General features: G+C 35.2%; 1 protein-coding gene across 2 annotated transcripts in view; it reads right to left on the reverse strand.

The window, feature by feature from the left end:
• The window catches only part of UHRF2 (ubiquitin like with PHD and ring finger domains 2), a 73,788-nt gene that overhangs the window by 8,726 nt on the left and 44,971 nt on the right, over positions 1 to 20,091 (reverse strand). Inside the window, exons 5-11 of one of the 2 annotated variants that reach the window (XR_009051216.1) lie at positions 16,880 to 16,989; positions 14,614 to 14,800; positions 9,557 to 9,680; positions 9,202 to 9,309; positions 6,400 to 6,504; positions 3,411 to 3,517; positions 122 to 192 (exon numbers count right to left, since the gene is read on the reverse strand). Coding sequence is in view for 1 of the 2 variants with exons in the window: in XM_057720481.1 (XP_057576464.1) it covers positions 30 to 192; positions 3,411 to 3,517; positions 6,400 to 6,504; positions 9,202 to 9,309; positions 9,557 to 9,680; positions 14,614 to 14,800; positions 16,880 to 16,989 (904 nt within the window). In the remaining variant the exon portion in view is untranslated. Of the gene's footprint in view, positions 1 to 29; positions 193 to 3,410; positions 3,518 to 6,399; positions 6,505 to 9,201; positions 9,310 to 9,556; positions 9,681 to 14,613; positions 14,801 to 16,879; positions 16,990 to 20,091 lie in introns of both variants that reach the window. The other variant, XM_057720481.1, reaches the window with a different exon arrangement.

The raw sequence follows: 20,091 nt of genomic DNA on the forward strand, positions 1-20,091 counted from the left end.
GACTAAAGATGTCATGCCAGATAGAGCACCTTATAAATGCCATCATATCTGTTGCCTTCTTCAGGAGCATATTTGCTGATCTTCCTCCCTTTAAAACTGCGTATCACTCTGACTGGCTTACCAGCTCTCCAATTCCGAGATTCTGCTCCAATTTTATCATCCAATGGAGCATCACAGTTTAGGGCCAATGCCCTAAAAAATAAAACAAAGTCTTTATACCAAGTAATCTTTCTCCAAGTATATAATCGCATCATTAGCTCAATTAAAAGGTGAATTATGCCTTACCTGATGGTTAAGATTCTATGATTCTTTCCATATTATTCCAGATAATAGGATTATGCTTTCCCCCACCAGCAGAGAAGACAAATCAGTTTTCTGATGTCACCCCCAAGCCAGGGGATTGGTTCTCAGATAGCCTGTAGGGTTCTTCTGAAAGTAATAACATCTGTGCCACGTATAATAGAAAACAACTAGAAATACATGGAATTTTCTTTAAATAACGTCTGTTGAGGGAAGGGAGAAGGTTGGAAAACTAAAGCAAGTGACTTTTGTAGTAGTTATTTTTGATAAGGGAATTTGCTGGAATAATGTAGAAAGAAATCCAGAAAAATAAATTTGTCAGCAAGGTACAAATGACCTTTCTAGGTCTACTTTCCACATTCCAGACAACAGAGATTCCTTAAAGTTTAGAAGATAATAAGAACAAGTTTAAAATGAGAATATCCTTTAAAGACTTCCAGTAAAAACTTTAGTTTAAATCAAACTGAAGCATTCAAACCTGTGCTAAATCATGACAGTAAAGATTTTTGGCTGCTCAAGATCACTGCATTTTACTGACGACACATGACAAGGAGGAACACTGGGCTGGAAGCAGCACTTGATCTAGCTGAAGCTTCCTTAGTATGTGTACTCACCTAGTAGGAATTAATCAGTAAGGTTATTAAGATGTTAGAAGACCTTCCTTGGGGAAACTTAGTCCTGCCCCCCAAAGACAAACTAGAATCTATTTAAAGTTAGTATTTTCCCTCTAAGACACCTATATCCTAACTTAAGTGAAAGGAATCCACTAAGAACATTTAAGGTTAAACAAAAGATACCCTCCCCTCAAATCTGGTAAAATCAGATATCATACAAAATGCTTTTTCAGAGTATACTTCTTTTTATGCAAGCTCAAAAAAAAAGAAAAAAGAAAAAGAAAAAAAGACACCTTAAGACTAAACGGCTAATCTACTATAATCTCTCTATCCTAAAGTAAATGAACCTAACTGTTTCGTTCAAAAAAATTTTTTTAATAGTTGTGGTCAAAGGGTTAAAGCTCACCAAGTTATCTTTTTTATCTCAAACAGGAGATGCATTAAAACTCTGAGGTAGAAGCAAATGTAGCCATCAATTTTAGGGCTGGTATTATTTATGGAATACCTATTGAGATACATCTACTTCATCCTCTTAAAGAACTAAGACAGAGATATGTACTATCTTCATGTTAATGAGTGGAATGCTTTGGTGTTCACAGGTACCCTCTGTCATAATGACCACCACCACTAACTGGTATTATTAACTCACTCCTGGTTTCACATAAGTATGCAGTCTGTTCAAGTTTGTGTAAAGAGTCCAAGAGGATGAAACTAGGCAAAACAACAAGGCTTTTCCATTACTCTACCCACAGCTCAATCAGTTGCCTCTAACTGCCCTGATAAAGGATGGCTAGGTTACCTGCTGCCCTCTTCAGCTTCATAAAGTGGAAGAGCTGAGAAGAAATAGCAACAAACTTCTCAAAAGCAAGAAGCAGGTATCAAACAACCTCTTAGTAGAGAAACAAAAAAGGAATTAGACCATATATACATGTCAGGAAAGAGTATACTATCGGTCAGAGCTAAGGGCCTTTCACCTCAGCTTTCAAATTTATAAAACACATAGGTACCTTTGCCTAAGAGGTCTTTATAATCACAAGGTGTACTCAGAGCTTAATGTATAAATTAACTGAAGGAATGTTAGAGTCTCTGTGATAAGTCAATCCTAAATTGTTTTGAGTTACTATTTCATTTTTACTACCTTCCTTATTAATATAAACATTTTTACTACTTGTCAATTATTTTCTGAGATTATAAAATGATAAACAGGGTATACTTATTAGATTCTTCAAAAGCTTGACAAGAATCTATCACGTACATTACAAACGCAGGTAGTTACAAAGGAAGTTTCATTCAAGCCAAATAATCTTATTAAAGGGAAAATACAATTTTCAGATTTGACAATGTGAAAAAGCCCTTTTGAAATTCAAGATACATTTTTATTCACAATACACATCAAAATATTTCTAATTCCTTTTAAGATCATTCCTCCTAAAGAATTGCTTTCTCGTTAGAAAAAGACTGCGTAGGGACTGGACTCCTACCTCAGCAATGTTTTCACCAGCAAATCTGACCTGTCTCCTCTGCTGGTTCAATAAAATAATCCTACTGTCAGAAATAATATAGAAGGAAGACATAAAAACAGATTCTATGTAACTTGGTATGCAACAAAGTCTTGAAATCATAAAGTATATTCTTTACTTCATACAGTAATCAGAAATTAAGGACACACTACTTAAAACTGAGTGATTTAGACTCAGGAAAGCAAAAAATACTCACTTTTACTCAATATTCCACAAACTACCCTTAATAACAGGATACAAAAAATTTCAACCTTATGATCACAAAATTATCAGTGTGACAAGTTATAATGTGGTTATTGCTATCTGATGGTTTGGGTTACTTAATTATTGGTGTTAGCATGTATTCATGAAATAAAACATTTTGAAGTTACTAAATTTTCTATTCCCATGGAAGCTGGAATATCATGAATACTTCTATAGAATAAAGTCAGCACAAGGTGGCTCTTTTGTAACTAAATACTCTCGTTTTTAACACTTATAAATCGTAAAAGCACCTTGTATAGTTCTGATTAAGTTCTGATGTTTCACTTATGCACATAATTGTGGCTCCCAAACATAACCCTATTTCACATTAGTTTCCTCTAAAAAGAAGTTTGTCACTTTAAAAGATAAATCTGTGTTTAGTAGAACATAACTTTGACCTATGTGGTAGTAGATAAGCCACCTTGTCCTCAATTTCACTAAAATCATATACATTGCTTTCCTTCAAAGGTTTCAACATGTTTCCAAATGCAAAGTACATGTATTAAGACTGGGAATTATGTCATTTAAAAAAGAAAGATACTAAGAAATAAGTTAGGAAGCTTGTAAGTAACTATATACTAATCAGGTAATAGGATTTGTATTTTAGCTATATTAACTCATAATGTAAGATTCTCCTCTACAGTGTAAGTTATAAATTATAGTCTTATAATCCAACTTTTTTATACAAATCCCAAATTCTAAATAGCCTTTACAAACTAACAATAAAGAGTACCTGTTCATGTTTGTTAATGTTTGATCAGCCGATGGTGCACCAATTCTTTTATTACCAGCAAGATTTTTACCACCACTCCCAGTGTATGTGAATTCATCACCTCGGTCCTGCAGGAAAACATATTTGGCATTTAAAACATCTAAACCCAGGTATAATTCACCAATTCTTGTTTCAGAGTCAGAACTTTTGGTTAGGATGTTATAAGTTGACATGTTCTCTCAAGTTATCTACCAAAATCAGGCAAAACTCAAATGCAATCTTGTGTGTAATATACCTTCAAGCTGTATCTCTTGATCTAAAGATTTCATTTTAAAGCTATGGTTTCCAACACCTCCAAACATAGCTATTCTTATACTATACAAATAATCTATAGAATGTTACAAAATAAGGTCTATGGGTAGGGAATATTGTTTAGTTTAATTCAATGTTATTAAAATAACTTAAATATTAGTTTGTAGGTTCTTTATATGGCACCATTTTAATAAATACTCCAAAACTGATTTCCCAACAGCAATCTATACCATATCCGAGTTTTCCACTAAATTTCAAATTTCAAATCCTAACAGCATTGTAAATTCCCCATATTTTACAGTCTCTGGGTTTACTCAAATTATATTTGGGTAAAACAATTGCCTATCATTAAGAAGAAAGTTAGAAAAGAAATTGGAAAATAAAAATTGTAGAGCGTCTACTAAATGTGAAAAAAACATGCCAAAAGACGATGTTAAAAACTAGCTCCATGAATGTTTTTATAGTAGCTACAAAATTTTTTTAAATTAATTAATTTATTGGCTGCATTGGGTCTCCGTTGCTGTGCACGGGCTTTCCGTAGTTGCGGAGAACAGGGGCTACTCTCCATTGTGGTGCACAGGCTTCTCATTGTTGTGGCACACGGGCTCTAGGAGCGTGGGCTTCAGTAAGTATGGCACGTGGGCTCAATAGTTGTGGCACAATGGTTTAGTTGCTCCGTGGCATGGGGGATCTTCTTGGACCAGGGCTTGAACCTGTGTTCCCTGCATTAGCAAGGGGATTCTTAACCACTGCGTCACCAGGGAAGTCCCTAGTAGCTACAAATTTATACTGCTATTAAGTTTCTGCCCCATTCATACTTAAACCGAGAAAAGTAACTGTCAGTATGTAAATTAATTCTACTATTACTATCTCAATAGTGGTTCTTCTTCAATGCAAGATTATTTTTACTTCAGAATGAACTTAAGATAATGAAGTTTTCTCTACTTAATTCTTGCTTGTAATAAAGGTCAATTATTTTGCATCTAGTGTTTCCATTGATTAAAAGTCATAACTAAAATCTCATGATTTTAAGTTTTTATATGTCCCCAAATCTTCATTCAATTCACTTTGTTGACCCAAAACTGAGGTCTATATTTTAAAGAATAAGGCATTAAGGAATTTAATCTTCAGTGTATATGCCATTTGAAGGAATTCTAATAAATTAGTACATCTAAAACTATCCAGAATACTTCTTAAAATTGATCAGATATGGTCTTCCAAATGGTATCTGGATTGACTTCACAATGCTCATATTTATAACCTTGTCGACTTTTAAAGTTATAACTGCAGTAGTGCTATAAAGGAAAAGGTAGTGGGAACTACTAGAGAGCATAACAGGGACAACCTAAGTTCAACAGTGTTTGAAACATAAGAACAAAAACATTTCTGATTATTCTTCAAGCAGCAAATAATCACATAAAAATAGTTAAATTCTTTGTCATTAACTCATCTATACTTGAATTTCATCACCATGAAAGCATGCAAATGAAACAGACTGGGAAAAACACCTGCAAACTACATATCCAATAAACAGTAAAAACAAACAAAGACCACAATCCAATTAGAAAATGGGCAAAAGATCTGAACAGCTATACCACCCAAGAGGATATACGCACAGCATATAAATAAATCATGTCCAACACTATTAGCCATTCAGGAAATGTCTATTAAAACTACAATGAGCTATAACTACATACCTATCAGAATGGCTAAAAGAAAGCAACAACACTGAATGCTGGTGAGGATGCAGAGAAACTGAATCACTCATACACTGCTGATAAGAATGAGAAGTGGTACAGTCACTCTGGAAAACACTGTGGCAGTTTCTTTTCCCTCCTATCTTTTTTTTTACTGGGGGCGGGGGGGGGGGGGGAGCAGTTTCTCAAAGAACTAATCATGCAACTACCATATAACCCAGCAATTATACTTTTGGACATTTGTCCCAAAGAAACGAAGACTCATATTTATAAAAAAAACCTGTACACAATTTTTATTGCAGCATTATTTGCTGGAAATAATCAAGATGTTCTTCAATGGGTGAAAGGTTACACTGCAGTATACCTACATCCATGGAACACTAATCAGCGATAAACAAGAATGAACTATTGACACATGCCACTATTTGAGGATTATGCTGAGTGAAAAAAAGCCAATCTCAAAGGTTATACACTGTGATTCCATTTACAAAAATTTTTGAAGTGACAAAATTATAGAAATGGAGAACAGATTAGTGGTTGTCTGGGGTTAAGGGGGGTTGGGGGAGCAGATATAGTACGGTGGCTGAAAAAGGGCAGCAGGAGGGATCCCTGTGGTAAGGGAAATGTTCACTGTCCTGAATGTATCCATGTCAGTATCCTGGTTGTGATACTCAACTAGTTTTGCAAGATGTTACCACTGGCTGAAATTGAGTAGAGGGCAAAGACATCTCTGTATTATTTCTAAGGTTACATGTCAATCTACAAGTATCCCCAAATAATTAAAAATGAGCTCTAAAGAAAATGTGACTATTTTCTTTGCAATAATCAGTATACACAAAGATCAAAGACTGCCAATTGACTTACTTTTTAACTGGTATAGAACCGACCACTTCAACATAAAAATGATGCTAAAAGAGGTGGGATTTATCCTGGACAAAGCTTCTGTATTTTACTGACTGGTCAAGACAGATTCTAAAGAACAAAGCTGTATCGTGACTTACTACTTCATCAGCAAATCCACCAGCCAGGACAAGAGAGTAAGCGCCATCGTTACTTCGACCATGAATTCCACCAACATGGGGCCTGTGGACACCCGCTTCGCTCACCTATAACATCAAGAGAGACTCAAAATACCTTTGAACAGTTCGTTATGTTCCATTTACAAAATGGCTTCACATATGTTATTGTATCCTAAAAGCTTCAACTAAGAACTGAATGTCACCCAGAGTTCTACACTTTGCTCACAGACTATTTCTCCTCAACTACACACCTCTCAGGTACTGAACTGATGACTCAAAACTGTTCAGGCTTAGAATTCTGAGTTTCAAAATAACTATAAAATAATCATTCTCCTATGTCTGTTGGTAATTCCAGCTCAATTCAGGTAAAGAATAATTTACTATCAATGCTCTAGATCTCTTTTTTTCCTCTCATTTCTCATCTTCCATTATGGCACTGTTCCCTAGCCAAGTCAGAAAGGCAAGAGTCATTTCAGCCTCATTCTTCTGTATTCTTCACACCCATCTGGTTGCAAATATTACTGATTTGATCACCTAAATCTCTCAAATTCATCTTTTTCTACTTTCACTGATGTAGTCCTAGTTTGAGTTATGAATACTTAAAACATACGCTTTGTCACTGCCTCCAGTTTTGTTCCTTCAAACTCATTCTACCTGTCACAAACAGAATGATCCTACTAAGAACAAATCTGCTTTTAATTTTCAACTGCTTAACATGTATTAAACAGTCTTAATAGTATATCAAGCCCAAGTTAAGGATTACACATTACCCTCTTCTTCACTAGGCTCCTATCTACTTTCCCAGCCTTATTTCCAGCTTCTCCTTTATGGAGCCTATACATCTGAGCCCAACTACTCAATGATACCCAAACATACTACCCATTTTTAGTTTATTCATGCCATTCCTCTATTTCAATGGCCTACTACTTTCCCCCATATATCTTCAATTCTGGATCACTTAAACTTAAATGTCACTTCTTTGTGTACTTCAAACTCCTTAAGAGAAGTATTCTAATTCATTTATTTATCACACAACTATTCTTAGCAGAGTAAAGTAAGCTGAAATCCAAACCTGTATAGCGGGCTAAGTAAAGAGGCACGTTAGAAGTCAATGAGAAGCTGTTAAGAGCAAGAGAACCTGGACTTACGCCTTGGAAACATCAGGTACTTTAGAAGATAGGATCATTTGATTCTCAACTTCACCAACCCCGATAATAAATCTGTGCTAAATCTTCCCTACTTCCTAAACTGCAAATCTATCCTCCTGGTTGCTCAAGCCGATGGCCTCAAAGTCTTAATAGTCCACATTAATGGGGCTTTTAGAATTTGCGAATGAAGGACAGGCATATGAAAAAAAGGAGCAAAGAACAAGGCAATTAAAAATACATTAAGTGTATTTTATTATAATTTTATTTCATATATATTATAAATCATACATAGTATAAAAAATAAATCTTATTTATTATTGTACAGTCATATCTTGGAGATATTTCAGGTTTGGTTCCGGACCACTGCAATAAAGTGAATATCGCAATAAAGCGAGTCACACAAATTTTCTGGTTTCCCAGTACATATGAAAGTCATATTTACACTATATTGTAGTCTTAAGTGTATGATAGCATTATGTCTAAAAAATGTACACACCTTAATTAAAAAATAATGCTGTCGGAAAAATGGCGCCGATAGACTTGCTTGACACAGGGTTGCCAAAAAGCTTCAATTTGTAAAAAACAAAACAAAACAAAAAACAAAAAACACAGTATCTGTGAAGTGCAATAAAGCAAAGCACAATGCAATGAGGTATGCCTGTACTTATAGTATTTTTACTGCATTTATAGATCCAGTCACAATATAAGCTTTGAAAACTGATTTATTCAAAATTATGATACAAACATTACAATGATGAGAGGACAGAGCGTGTTAAACTAAATTCTTGTCTTCCATATAAAGAGGTTAATAAAACCAAAATATAAAGACAAAAGCCATATAAACATGTTTAGAAATAAGGAGGTAAATTCAGAAAAAGTAACTTTAAAGTGATTGTCTCTTAGAAACAGAAAATGGTGAAGAGGGTAGGTTTTTAAAATATAAATCATACACTAGTATTTAACTTTCCATACTATGTATATGTATCACATTATTTTAATCTTAAAATTTTATCAATGGTCTAAGCACCAGGACTATTCTAATCCTGTCTAAATGGAAACTGCTCTTGACCTGTAAGATCTTTTTTCAACATTAAAATTTCCATAATGAAAAAATTATCTTTCTAAAAAAGAAATCAGAAAAATACAAGAGTCTTCTTTAAGAGAAGAGAAGTAATTTAATCCTTGGATTATCTGACATTTCCTCTGACCAATATCTTAACATTCATTCAGAAGAATAATCCCCAAAGAAAACACCCTAAGTGATCTTCCTTGCAGATCAATGACATTAAATGACAACTTAGTGCACAACTTAAAGATCTATTTCAAATACTAAATTCTTGGCAAGAAAAATTCTTCAGAATGCTTAGTAATAACTTTAACTACCATAACTATAACAGAATAGTAAAACAAAGTGATTCAAAGGCGTAGATGAAGCCTAATTCCATGATGTATGCTCCTCTGTCTGCTAAGCTATGAGCAAAAGTCTACCCATCCTACAGGAAATCTTTCATTCTAACAACTGAATGCCATGTGATACTACCCAGGTTAGTCTACTAAGAATAGATCGACACTAACACTGCTACAATTTGAGCTATACCCAATTTTACTCTTTCAACTAAGCCAATTTAAAACATACCTGAACTCTAAATCTCCAAGTTGATCCAACAGGAATTCCAGGAATAGGTCCATAATGATTAGAAGGAACAATAGTACATTCTCTAGTGCGACCAACACAGGCCATTCCCTGCAAGGTACCGAACAAGCTGTTTGAGAAATCATTTATGTTAAATCTTAAAGAAAGCCCTTAATTCCCATAAAGTGTGGATAAAACCCCAATTTATGATTAATATTTAGCAATTTATGATTAATCATATAGTTAACATTTCAGATTCTTATCATTTATACCATTATTACTATTGGCATTGAAACACTAATTTGCATTATTGTTATAAACACTATAACTAGGAAGAAAAAGAGACTTCCTTCTTTACCCTGCCCCAGTCTCTTCGGCTTTCAGTACTAGCTGATGGCATCTTTGCTTTCTTTTTACTCATCTTGAGTCTTTCACCAGCCTTCACAACTTCACTAGAATCAGTTTTACAGGAAGGACAATACCTTAAAAAAAAAAAAAAAAAAAGGAATTTTGATATAATATAAAACCAATAACAGAATAATGGCCTTTCTGAGTTAGAACAAGTTTTAAGATGTAATACTTGGTGTATATTACAGAGTTTCAGTTAGCATTTCAGTATTAAGCTTTTCAAAATATTTACATGATTAAGTTCGCCAAAAAACCCCTTGTCATTCTTTTAGAGAACTTAAAATAATTTATTATCAAATTCTCAAACTCAGTGCAAAAGCCAAACAAGTGCTGTCCAATTCAAATGGCACCATAAACTGTGATCTTATCACTAATTCTCAGAGTAGAAATTATTGAAGTTTTTATCATAAAACAAAAGTGGTAAGAATAGAGGATTCTAGACTGAACAATGAACCATGCCACTCTCCCCATCCAAACTGGTTATTAGAATTCTCAGGTTCAAAGATGTATGGCTTATTATAACAAGTATACTGGACTCAAGGATGTTTGTTCATATTAGCCTTTTCTCTAGCTCACTTTTAATTCTCTACACTTCTTTGTCCTTTACCCTATTTGTAACTGGTCATTCTACTGTAACTTGTACATCATTATAAGCTACCTTATATTATTTCTAAAAAGCGAAGCATAAGTATGTCTACAGAATGAGACGTGGCTATTTTTGAGTCACCAAGAAATGGAAACTTTGAGTATATCCAAAGATCAACTGGCCACTCCCCCATTAATCTTAGATTTCTTTTTCTATACTTTCCATTTTATAATGATCTATGCCATGTGGCCTATGGAGTAAAGAAGATGACACCTATACCCACTAGTTAATTTTGACTGCCTAATTATGAGACATTTTGTTTACTACTATAGGAAAGACAAACAATGCTGTCCCTGAGAAAATTAGTTGGCCAGTGAGATACAGAAACAAATTCAAGGTAAAATTCTGTGTGATAAGGCAATCAATACTTTCAAGTAAAATTCCTACGAATTTGGAAATCAGGAAAGATTCCAAAAATTTGTTGTAAGAAAAAGTATATTTTACCTGATGTCCTAACCTTATAACTATAATTTTATCAAAGATCTTATGGTGAAAGCAGGTATTATCTCTGATGAGGAAATGAGTTCAGAGGTTAAACATCTAGACAACATGATTTGGAGAAGTAGAAAAGAAGATTTAAGGTTAAGGCATTCCAGGTAAAGTGAAGGACCTTGATATGTAGAAATACTCTACAGAGTAATCTAAGGCAGTCTTCTAATTATAATCATCCCTGGATCCAGCTCTTTCATCAGGTTTGTTAAGAAGCCAGGCACTATTTTGGCGCTGAGTAGGGATAAACATTTGTGATCAAAATATTTGTAAACAGTTAAGGAAAGCTAGTATATATAATGAAACAATTTCAGAAAGTGGTAAATGCTATAAAGGAAATACACCAGGGTTATGTGGGTGGTAACAGTGATTAGAAATGTCATGTGTCTTTAACCCTCAGAATGGGAGAAAATATTTGCAAATGAATCAACAAAGGATTAATCTCCAAAATAAATAAACAGTTCATCCAGCTCAATATCAAAAAACAAACAACCCAATCAAAAAATGGGCAGAAGACCTAAACAGGCATTTCTCCAAAGACGACATACAGATAGCCAAGAGGCACATGAAAAGCTGCTCAACATCAGTGATTATTAGAGAAATGCAAATCAAAACTACAATGAGGTATCACCTCACACTGGTTAGAATGGGCATCATCAGAAAATCTACAAACAGTAAATGCTGGCGAGGGTGTGGAGAAAAGGGAACTCTCTTGTACTGTTGGTGGGAATGTAAACTGATACAGCCATTATGGAGAACAGTATGGAGGTTCCTTGCAAAACTAACAAAAGAATTACCATATGACCCAGCAATCCCACTGCTGGGCATATACCCAGAGAACACCATAATTCAGAAAGACACATGCACTCCAATGTTCACTGCAGCACTATTTACAATAGCCAGGACATGGAAGCAACCTAAATGTCCATCAACAGATGAATAGATAAAAAAGATGTGGTAGATATATACAGTGAAATATTACTCAGCTGTAAAAAGGAATGAAATTGGGACATCTGTAGAGACATGGATGGACCTAGAGACTGTCATACAGAGTGAAGTGAGTCAGAAAGAGAAAAACAAATATCGTATATTAACACATATATGTGGAATATAGAAAAATGGTACAAATCAATGGTTTGCAAGGCAGAAATAGAGACAGATGCAGAGAACAAACATATGGACACCAAATGGGGGAAGCGGGGAGGACTGGGGGGAAATGAATTGGGAGATTGGGATACCAAATAGTACTCTAAATATATGCAATTTATTGTATGTTAACTGTATCTCAATAAAAGTTCTTAAAAAAAAAAAAAAGTTATATGTCTTTAGATAGAATAGTTAAAGCTTCTGAGGTGTAATCCAGCTGAGATCAGAGGAGCCAGTCCTATCAAGAAGCCAGGTAAGGCATTCCAGACAAAGAGACATTCGGTGTAAAGGTCCTTAGGCATAATAAGGAATGGTATGTTCTGAAGAACAAAAAAGTAGGCAGGGCAAGGGCCGAGATTTTATCCTAAATGCAACAGGAAGACATTAGGGGGTTTTAAACAGGAGAGTAACCTGATTCAGGACTTCGAACATTCTGCTTCTATGGCAAGAAGGATAGCTGGTAGACAGTGTGAAAGCGAGGAGACTAGTTAGGCATTTACCACACAGCTCAGGGTAGAGATGGCAGTTTGAACTGGGCGGTGAGAGTAATGAATGATTATGGAGAACTGTAAGATTTGCTCATATGTTATTGGATGTGAAAGGGAGAAGAGAGAATCAAAATGAAGTTTAGCTTTTTGGCCCTCAATGAGTGGATGAGACGATGGTATTACCTACTGAAGATTGGGTGAAGAGTGAGATTTTAGGGCACAACCGTTCGTGGAAATCAAGATCTCCATTTGGACTCCCTAATTTTGGGATACTTGTCAAGCAAGCAGTTGAGTATAAGGAATATAAAGCTCAGAGGAGACTGGATCTGAAAATATAAATTCCAAGCCATCTGCTTGGTACTTAAAGTCTCATGATTGCATAAGGTCACCTAGGGAGCAAGTATGAAGAGAAACAAATGGGTAGTGCTTTGGGAAACTCTGAAATGTGGTAGATGAGAGAAACCCAACAAGAGACTGAGAAGGAAAGGCCAGTGAAGTTGGAGGAAAATGAGATTAGATGATATCATCCAACCTACAAAAACAGAGTTAGCAGGTAAGCAGGACAGTAAGGAGAGGACTCAGAAGTGACCCTTGCGTTTGGCAACAAAATGTGTAAGCCTAATATAAGCAGATACAGTGGATCAGTGAGAGGAAAGGTCAGATTGGAGTGCTGGGGTATGGACAGGAGGAGAGCAAATGGAAATAATCAGTGGAGACAGCTCTGAGCAGCAAGGGAGTGTGGGCAGCTGGTAGGAGAAACGGGATCTAGGAAAGAGTGTATGTGTGCATGTGTGGTGAAAACAAGAGATTCTACGATACTCATGAGAATAACCCAGTAATGGCAATTTGGGAGAGGAATTAACTGCAAGAGTGAAGTTCCTGAAAACACAAAAGGATGTCAAACTGTTAGAGTAGGAAGGTTCACATTTTAGTGAAGCAGTAACATGTGGTCCACAGAAACAAAAAGGAAGAAGCACATGAGACTTCAGAGGAAACATAGTTACTGGTGATGGTAAAATTCAGGGTGTGACTGTGCAAGGCAGTGGCAGAGGGTTAAAAGAAGTAATATCCTTTTTCTTCTTCCTCCACCCCTACAGCCTCTGTTGTAATACACCAGCAACCTTCCCAACAGGTGAGGAGAGACCAGAGGAATGGAGAACAATCTATTCTTCACAATAATATCAGCTATGTAATGATGATATTAGTATTTCTGAGTACAGTCTGTCATTCCTCTAACAATCTTCCATACTAGCAACATGAACTACAATCTAAAAAGAAAAAACTTCCTAACATGACATTAAGAACTTTATTATAACTTTGACTGGGAACATTCCCCGCCCCCCGCCAGTCTCTTTTCTAATCCTTTCTTTTTGTAGCTAACACTACTCAGTAGAAGTGTAGATTTTGGCAAGTATATTTGACCTTGGTGCCTGGTTCTACTCATCACCCTCACAGGATTAAGTACAGTAATCCATATAAAGCACTTTATTAGTGTCTGCATGTATGAAGCACTTAACTATTAAGTCTCATTATACAACATTTAATAGGCACATCTAAAATAACTGAGGGGTAGAGGCAACCATCCACAAAGGCTTCCCAGTTGAAGTCATATTTAAGTGAAAACCTGAAGGCTGAGTATCATGTTGAAGTTAAGCAAAGAGGAAAATGTTTCCAAGAAGAAAAATGGGTCAAGTGTAAACCCAGAGAAGACCAAGAACATGACTTATTTAAGAAGCTGAAAGATATTTAATCTGACTAGGGTATAGAGTATTTAGGAAAATAAAAAAGTGGTAAAAGATACAGTGGGAGAAATCAGCTAAAAACACATCGTGCAGGGCCCTGTACAGTAACATAAAGCCTCTGAAGCAAAGGAGTAACTATCAAATTTGCATTTTTGAAAGAACAGAGACTCATACTGGAGAAGGGACTGGAGGGATTAAAACATGGAGCGAGAGACTGGTTCAGAAGCTGTTGTGATAGCTGAATAAAGGTATCAATGCCAAATAACCATTAGTTACACAATTTTAAGCACTTTAACATACACTATGTAGGCCACACTTGCCTTCTGAGATGGACCATCATCTGCCTATGGAATGTGTATCTCAATAAATCTATCTCTTACCTAACAAAAATATATATACACTACGTATCTTTAGAAATCTACTTTTGGTGTTTCAAATACATATTTCACATTCAATTCTCAACACAGTAACAACAAAAATCCCCTGATAATCCTACCAGTATTCTTCTTCAGGGACTTTATCCAAAGGAGGATTCAGGCAGTAAATGTGATAGGCCATGTTACATTCATCACATAGAACTTGCATGTTGGGTTCCTGTTTTCCACCACATATATGACAGGAGCAAGAACGGCATTTCTTATCTGGGTCTCCACCACAAAAGTCACATTCAGGGTCATTTTTCCCTGTTAAGAACAAAATTATAGCAAGCCCAGTCTTAAAATCATTTTTATGTCTATGAATCTTATAAAGAAAAACCCATGAGAATAGCATGCAGCTTTTTAAACCAAGAGAAAAGAACCATAAGGAATAATCCAGTGTAGGACTTTAAAGTTCATCAAATGTGCATCAAGATGCCTAGGGGCAATGCAGTGAACTCACCAGGCACCATAAGATATATTCAAATTTCAAGTAAAACACTTGAACACAGTTGTTTAGCTCTAACTACTTAATAAATGAAACAGTTAGGTACCACCTATTCTGCAGATCCAAACCTTTCCTTGGGTGGACTGAACGAGGAGGGGTACAGCTGTTAGGAGCTAGCAAACCCATTTTGGTTTTGCTATGCCCCAACATTCTCTTTATTAGTAACAGTATCCAACAGGTGAGTTTTAAATCTTACTTGTGAATTGGTTCAGAACTCTGGCAACTAACAAGTTCCACTTATTGCCCTCCATCAGCCTCCCCTATCTAAATCCAAGCACCTTTAACCAAAATGTTTACTTGAAATTATAAATTATACATATATACACAAAAGTCTTATAGTAATGCTCACTAATACCAAAATTAAATTTAAATGTCAAGAGTAACAGTTGGATAGATTTTATGAAAAATGAGGTAAATTTATAAGAACTGTAAAATATATTAAATTCAAAAAGGAAATTGCAGAATAAATTTTTTTACACAAAATTAATTGTATAAATACACAAAGATGAATTATATAAATACAGAAAGATGTCTAGAATGACAGGTGTTGTTACAGTGATTACCTCTTGGTAGTTCTATAATTTATAAAGTTCTATACTCTGAATTTCTTACAAAAGCACACAATAAATTTGTGAGCAATTTACCATATCAGAGCTGACTGTTCAATAAGAGAAATGGAGAAGAGTACTTGACAAATAAAAGAGGGGGAAAGAAAAAGGCCACTGATTTCAGGACTAATTTTCTGACTGAATCATACTGCCTATTCTTGCTAATGAATGGAAGGTTACACTTTTGTTTCACTTCCACCAAGGTAGCTGTGACAACAACGAAGTAATAAAAATGCCTAAAATGCCAAAGGTATATTTAGATTTTGGGTTTGGAGAGTGATCTGATCAATGGCAATCTGGCTGTGGCTCTGAAATGGTTTCTTTACACAGAAGACCAAAGTTGTAGCTATAACCTAATTAGCATTAGGCAGAGAACAACATATATATGCAGATATACTGAAAGAGAAAACACAAGAAAAACCCAGTCAATCTTGTTTTTCTGTGTTTTACTGAGAGCAAGTAAGTCACATCAAGTAAGTTTACTATCAAGTTGCCTTTATTCCTAGAATATAACCATACAAATAGCAATACATAGTCTGCCTTAAGGTTCTTAATTCAAGTCTAGATGTATTAGCATTGCAGCCTCAAAAAGTGAGTATGACTTAGACCAGTAACATGGAAGTCTATTTATTGATCTGTTAAGGGTCTTGTCTTGTTCTAATCTTGCACAACTGTGGTAAGAAGAGTTTATGCAAGACTCTTTAATCTTGGATATTTCTTTCCCCAGAATATACCAGACACTCACATAGGGTATAAAGTCAATGAATTGTTCTCCACACACACACACACACACAAAAAAAACCCCCAGAAATTAACAGAGATGAGACACTGTAACGTATTTGGAAAGATAGCACTGAACCATCAATGAAAAGATTTAGGATCTAGTCCTACCTCTGTTACTAACTAGCAGTATGATACTAGATAAAATATATACAAGGAAGAGATAAGGCTATTACCAAAGTGGGTTTTTAATCTGGACTAACTCTATAATAAAGGAAACAGCAAGAAAATGGCAATAAAATGCCAAGATGAGAAGATACTTTTTGAAAACAAATTTTATCATTTGAGAAAAATCCATTAAACCAAAATAGATCTTGTATCAAAACAGTTGTGTTGAAAATAAATTTGTATGGTCTACAGTTTTATACATCCTCAAAAATTATTCCCTGGCCAGTTAAAATGGCAACATGAACAATATATGCAGTCTCAACCCGTAAGAAAAATCCATACTTAAAAACTTTCCATCTGCCAATGAAAGAGGATGGGCTCCAGGTTTCTCGATCTTGAAGATTTCATTTGTGAATCTTATCTGACAGTCATTTAATTTTCCTTCAGAACCCCTGTTTAAAAAAGGAAGAAAGGTTAACCTCTGCCAGCAAAATCTAAACCGTATGCAAACAGTAATTAAAAGTCAGTTTGGAAACTCACTGAACACTATTTACAAATGGGGATTACGGCTACTTTAATCACCACGTTATTGTTTCCAGCAGTAGCAAAAGTCCAGTGATTAATTAATACTTGAAGTTAAGTGGAACTTTACTATTAGGAAAAAAAATTCAAGACTTAGATCATCTGGTGAGAAGATAGCTATCTTGTAAATTTAATTTAAAGACTAGGTAAAATGATACTCCCAATTAAACATATTTCCAATAAATATGGGTAAACCTCTTATTACAAAGAAAAAGTCTTTCAAATACTAAGCCATATTTTTCATAGACACATTTATAGCTGTTTGCATATACTTCTTCAAAGTTTCTTGCTGTGACTGGATTTGTATAATTATCCTTTTAATCTATCAACTTTTGCTTTATATTTTTGAAGATATGTTATTGGGTACATACAGATTAAGCTTCCTTAAATCTTCTTATGAAATGTCTTTGTATCTCTAGTAATGCATTTAGTATCAAAAGTACCTTTGCTTTTTTTGGTTAGCATCTGCTTGGTGACTTTTTTGGTTAGCACTTGCTTCGTGACTTTTCCAATCATTTCACCTTTTAAAACTTTTAATGTCAAATACAAACAAATACAGAAAATTCACAGATAAATGTATAGTTTAGCCAATTATAAGGTACACATCCTTGTAATCAACCATGACAAGAGATAGGACTGTCAAGTACCTCAGCACTTCATGTCCTCTTTCCCAGTTACCTCTTCACTCCCTCCCACGAATTATAATTTCTTCAATCTTCTCACCTGTCTGCCTAAGTATATGATATAGTTCTTTGTTTCAAAAACTAAATTCCCAATCTTTTTTCTTATAATTTGAAGAACCCCCAGTATTTGTCCTATAGAGTTTCCCATGGTCTTAATTTTGATATCTGCATCCCCAAAGTGTACTTTACTTTTTTCTGTCATTTGTATTTCCAGTAAATCAGTAGTTGGAGCTGGAGTAAAGGTCAAAAACCCTTGGTTTGATGCCTGTTTTTAAAAATGAAGTTTTACTGGAACGCAGCTATGCCTATTCGTTTATGTATTCTCCATGGCTGGTTTCATGCTACACAGCAGAGTTGAGTTGTGACAGAGACCATCTGGTGGCCAAAGGTTAAACTATTTACTATCTGGCCCTTCATAGAACAAAGCTGCTGATCTGTGCTCTAAATGTTTATTCAAATCCAGGTTCATTTTTTGGGTAAAACCATCTATAGGTCTATTTTCATCAGTAAGCACCTAATTATATGCCTTTTGCTATGATGATAGCAGCCATAGATGCTCAATGCCTAGATTAATTTACTGGGGATTGGAAAACATTGATATTCTAGTTCTTTCATTCCCTTTTCACTTATTTGCTGGAATAATTCCATAAAGAGAAACCTGACCTCAATTACTTGGTGACTCCATGGTATAGCTCATGTAACAAATAAAGATGAAATACTTTCTTTAGCAGTTTAAAAAACATAGCTCTCAAACATTCTATGTAGGTGACCAGTGAGTTTCTAGTAATACAAAAACTCACTGGTCACATATTTGAGGTATTTCAATCCTCTCTACTTTCCTTACTGATGTTCAAATCATCTCATCTTTGGCCAATGGGATCTTCCAATTAATTCTCAAATCTTTCTGACAAGAATTTAGTAGTCTTTGTGGGCTTCCTTGTTATCTGCAAGACAAGATGCTCTTTGTTCATCTTGTACATTTTCTGCCCCCAGCCTGTAGTCTTATCTCCAAGGAAGCCTGGTTTCTTTTAGGTGGAAATGGTTATTTCAAGACCACAATTTAGGCACCAGAAAAGCTTACTGCAACTGGATTGATCACTATCTCTAGGCCTTTTCAGTGGACAAAGCTACAAAATTTAGACATACACATTAATGCATGTACAAGATACCTCATGAGTTTCTGCACATACTTTCTGTTCAAACTCAGGACTAAAGAGTAAGTTTACTTTTGACAAAGCAATTATTTATCTGCTTCTCCTTTCCCCCACAATCAGAAAATTCTAGTTCTCAAAGACACCAGGGATGCCTAAATTAGAATGCTTTAAGTACTTCTTTGCTTTATTCACATTACACATAAGACATTTTTACCAGCTGTCATCATGATTACAGAGAATACTTCAAAATTTTTGTATATATCTGCCATGTCTTATAGTTGCATCTACAGTGTCAGACCATAAAAACATTACATACTATACTTTCTCCTTTATGTACCTCCTTTAGTCCTAGTTCTAGATGCAAAAGTATTTTTAATTTTTATCACCACTCTTTATGTCAAATTGCCTTTAGTCATCTTGATGGTCTGAAGCTGCTAGTTCTCTGTAAGATTCCCCAGGAAGGGTTTGTGAGAACAATTCTTCCCCTAGTTCTTACAAGTTAATGGTAGTTTGTCTCCAGCCTTTATACTGAAGGCCAGTTTGGCTAGACTTAAAATTCTTGGCTCACCTTCTCTTGACTCATGCATGTCTTTCTGGGATGTTTTCCTTGTAAGGTGTTATCCTGGTTTCTTATTTTTTTCTTTTTCTTCTAATTTTGTATGAACCTGACATCAACGCTTTTCTTTTGCTTGTTTTTAGGAAATTTTCTGGAACCTTTAGAGGGTATAATTTCAATTAGGTTTGCTAGATCACAGCCATTAGAGCTCCACAGAACTCAGTCTTGTTGTTGCTGCTGTTTTTTGGAGAAGCATTCAAAACGATGGCAGCTAAAATCTAATCTGATAGAAAGCAGATCAGTAGTCTGTCTGAGGCCAAGGGTTGAGGGTTGTGGTAGTAACTGTGACTGATGGAGCCCACAGGGACTTTTTTTTTTGGGAGGGGGGATAAAAAGGTTCTATATCTTGATAACAGTGGTGGCTCTATATGGTACATACTGCTTTAAGTAAATTTTGCCTCAAAAATTAATTTTTAAAAAATGACACTATAGAAACTTACTTTTTGGTATCTCCTGGCTCTATTCCCCTCCCCTATTTTTATCTAGACCCTTTTTTCCTTTGTCTTTACTGTTCCTGTC

This window comes from Hippopotamus amphibius, chromosome 2, assembly GCF_030028045.1.
Source record: "Hippopotamus amphibius kiboko isolate mHipAmp2 chromosome 2, mHipAmp2.hap2, whole genome shotgun sequence".
Lineage (NCBI taxonomy): Eukaryota > Metazoa > Chordata > Mammalia > Artiodactyla > Hippopotamidae > Hippopotamus > Hippopotamus amphibius.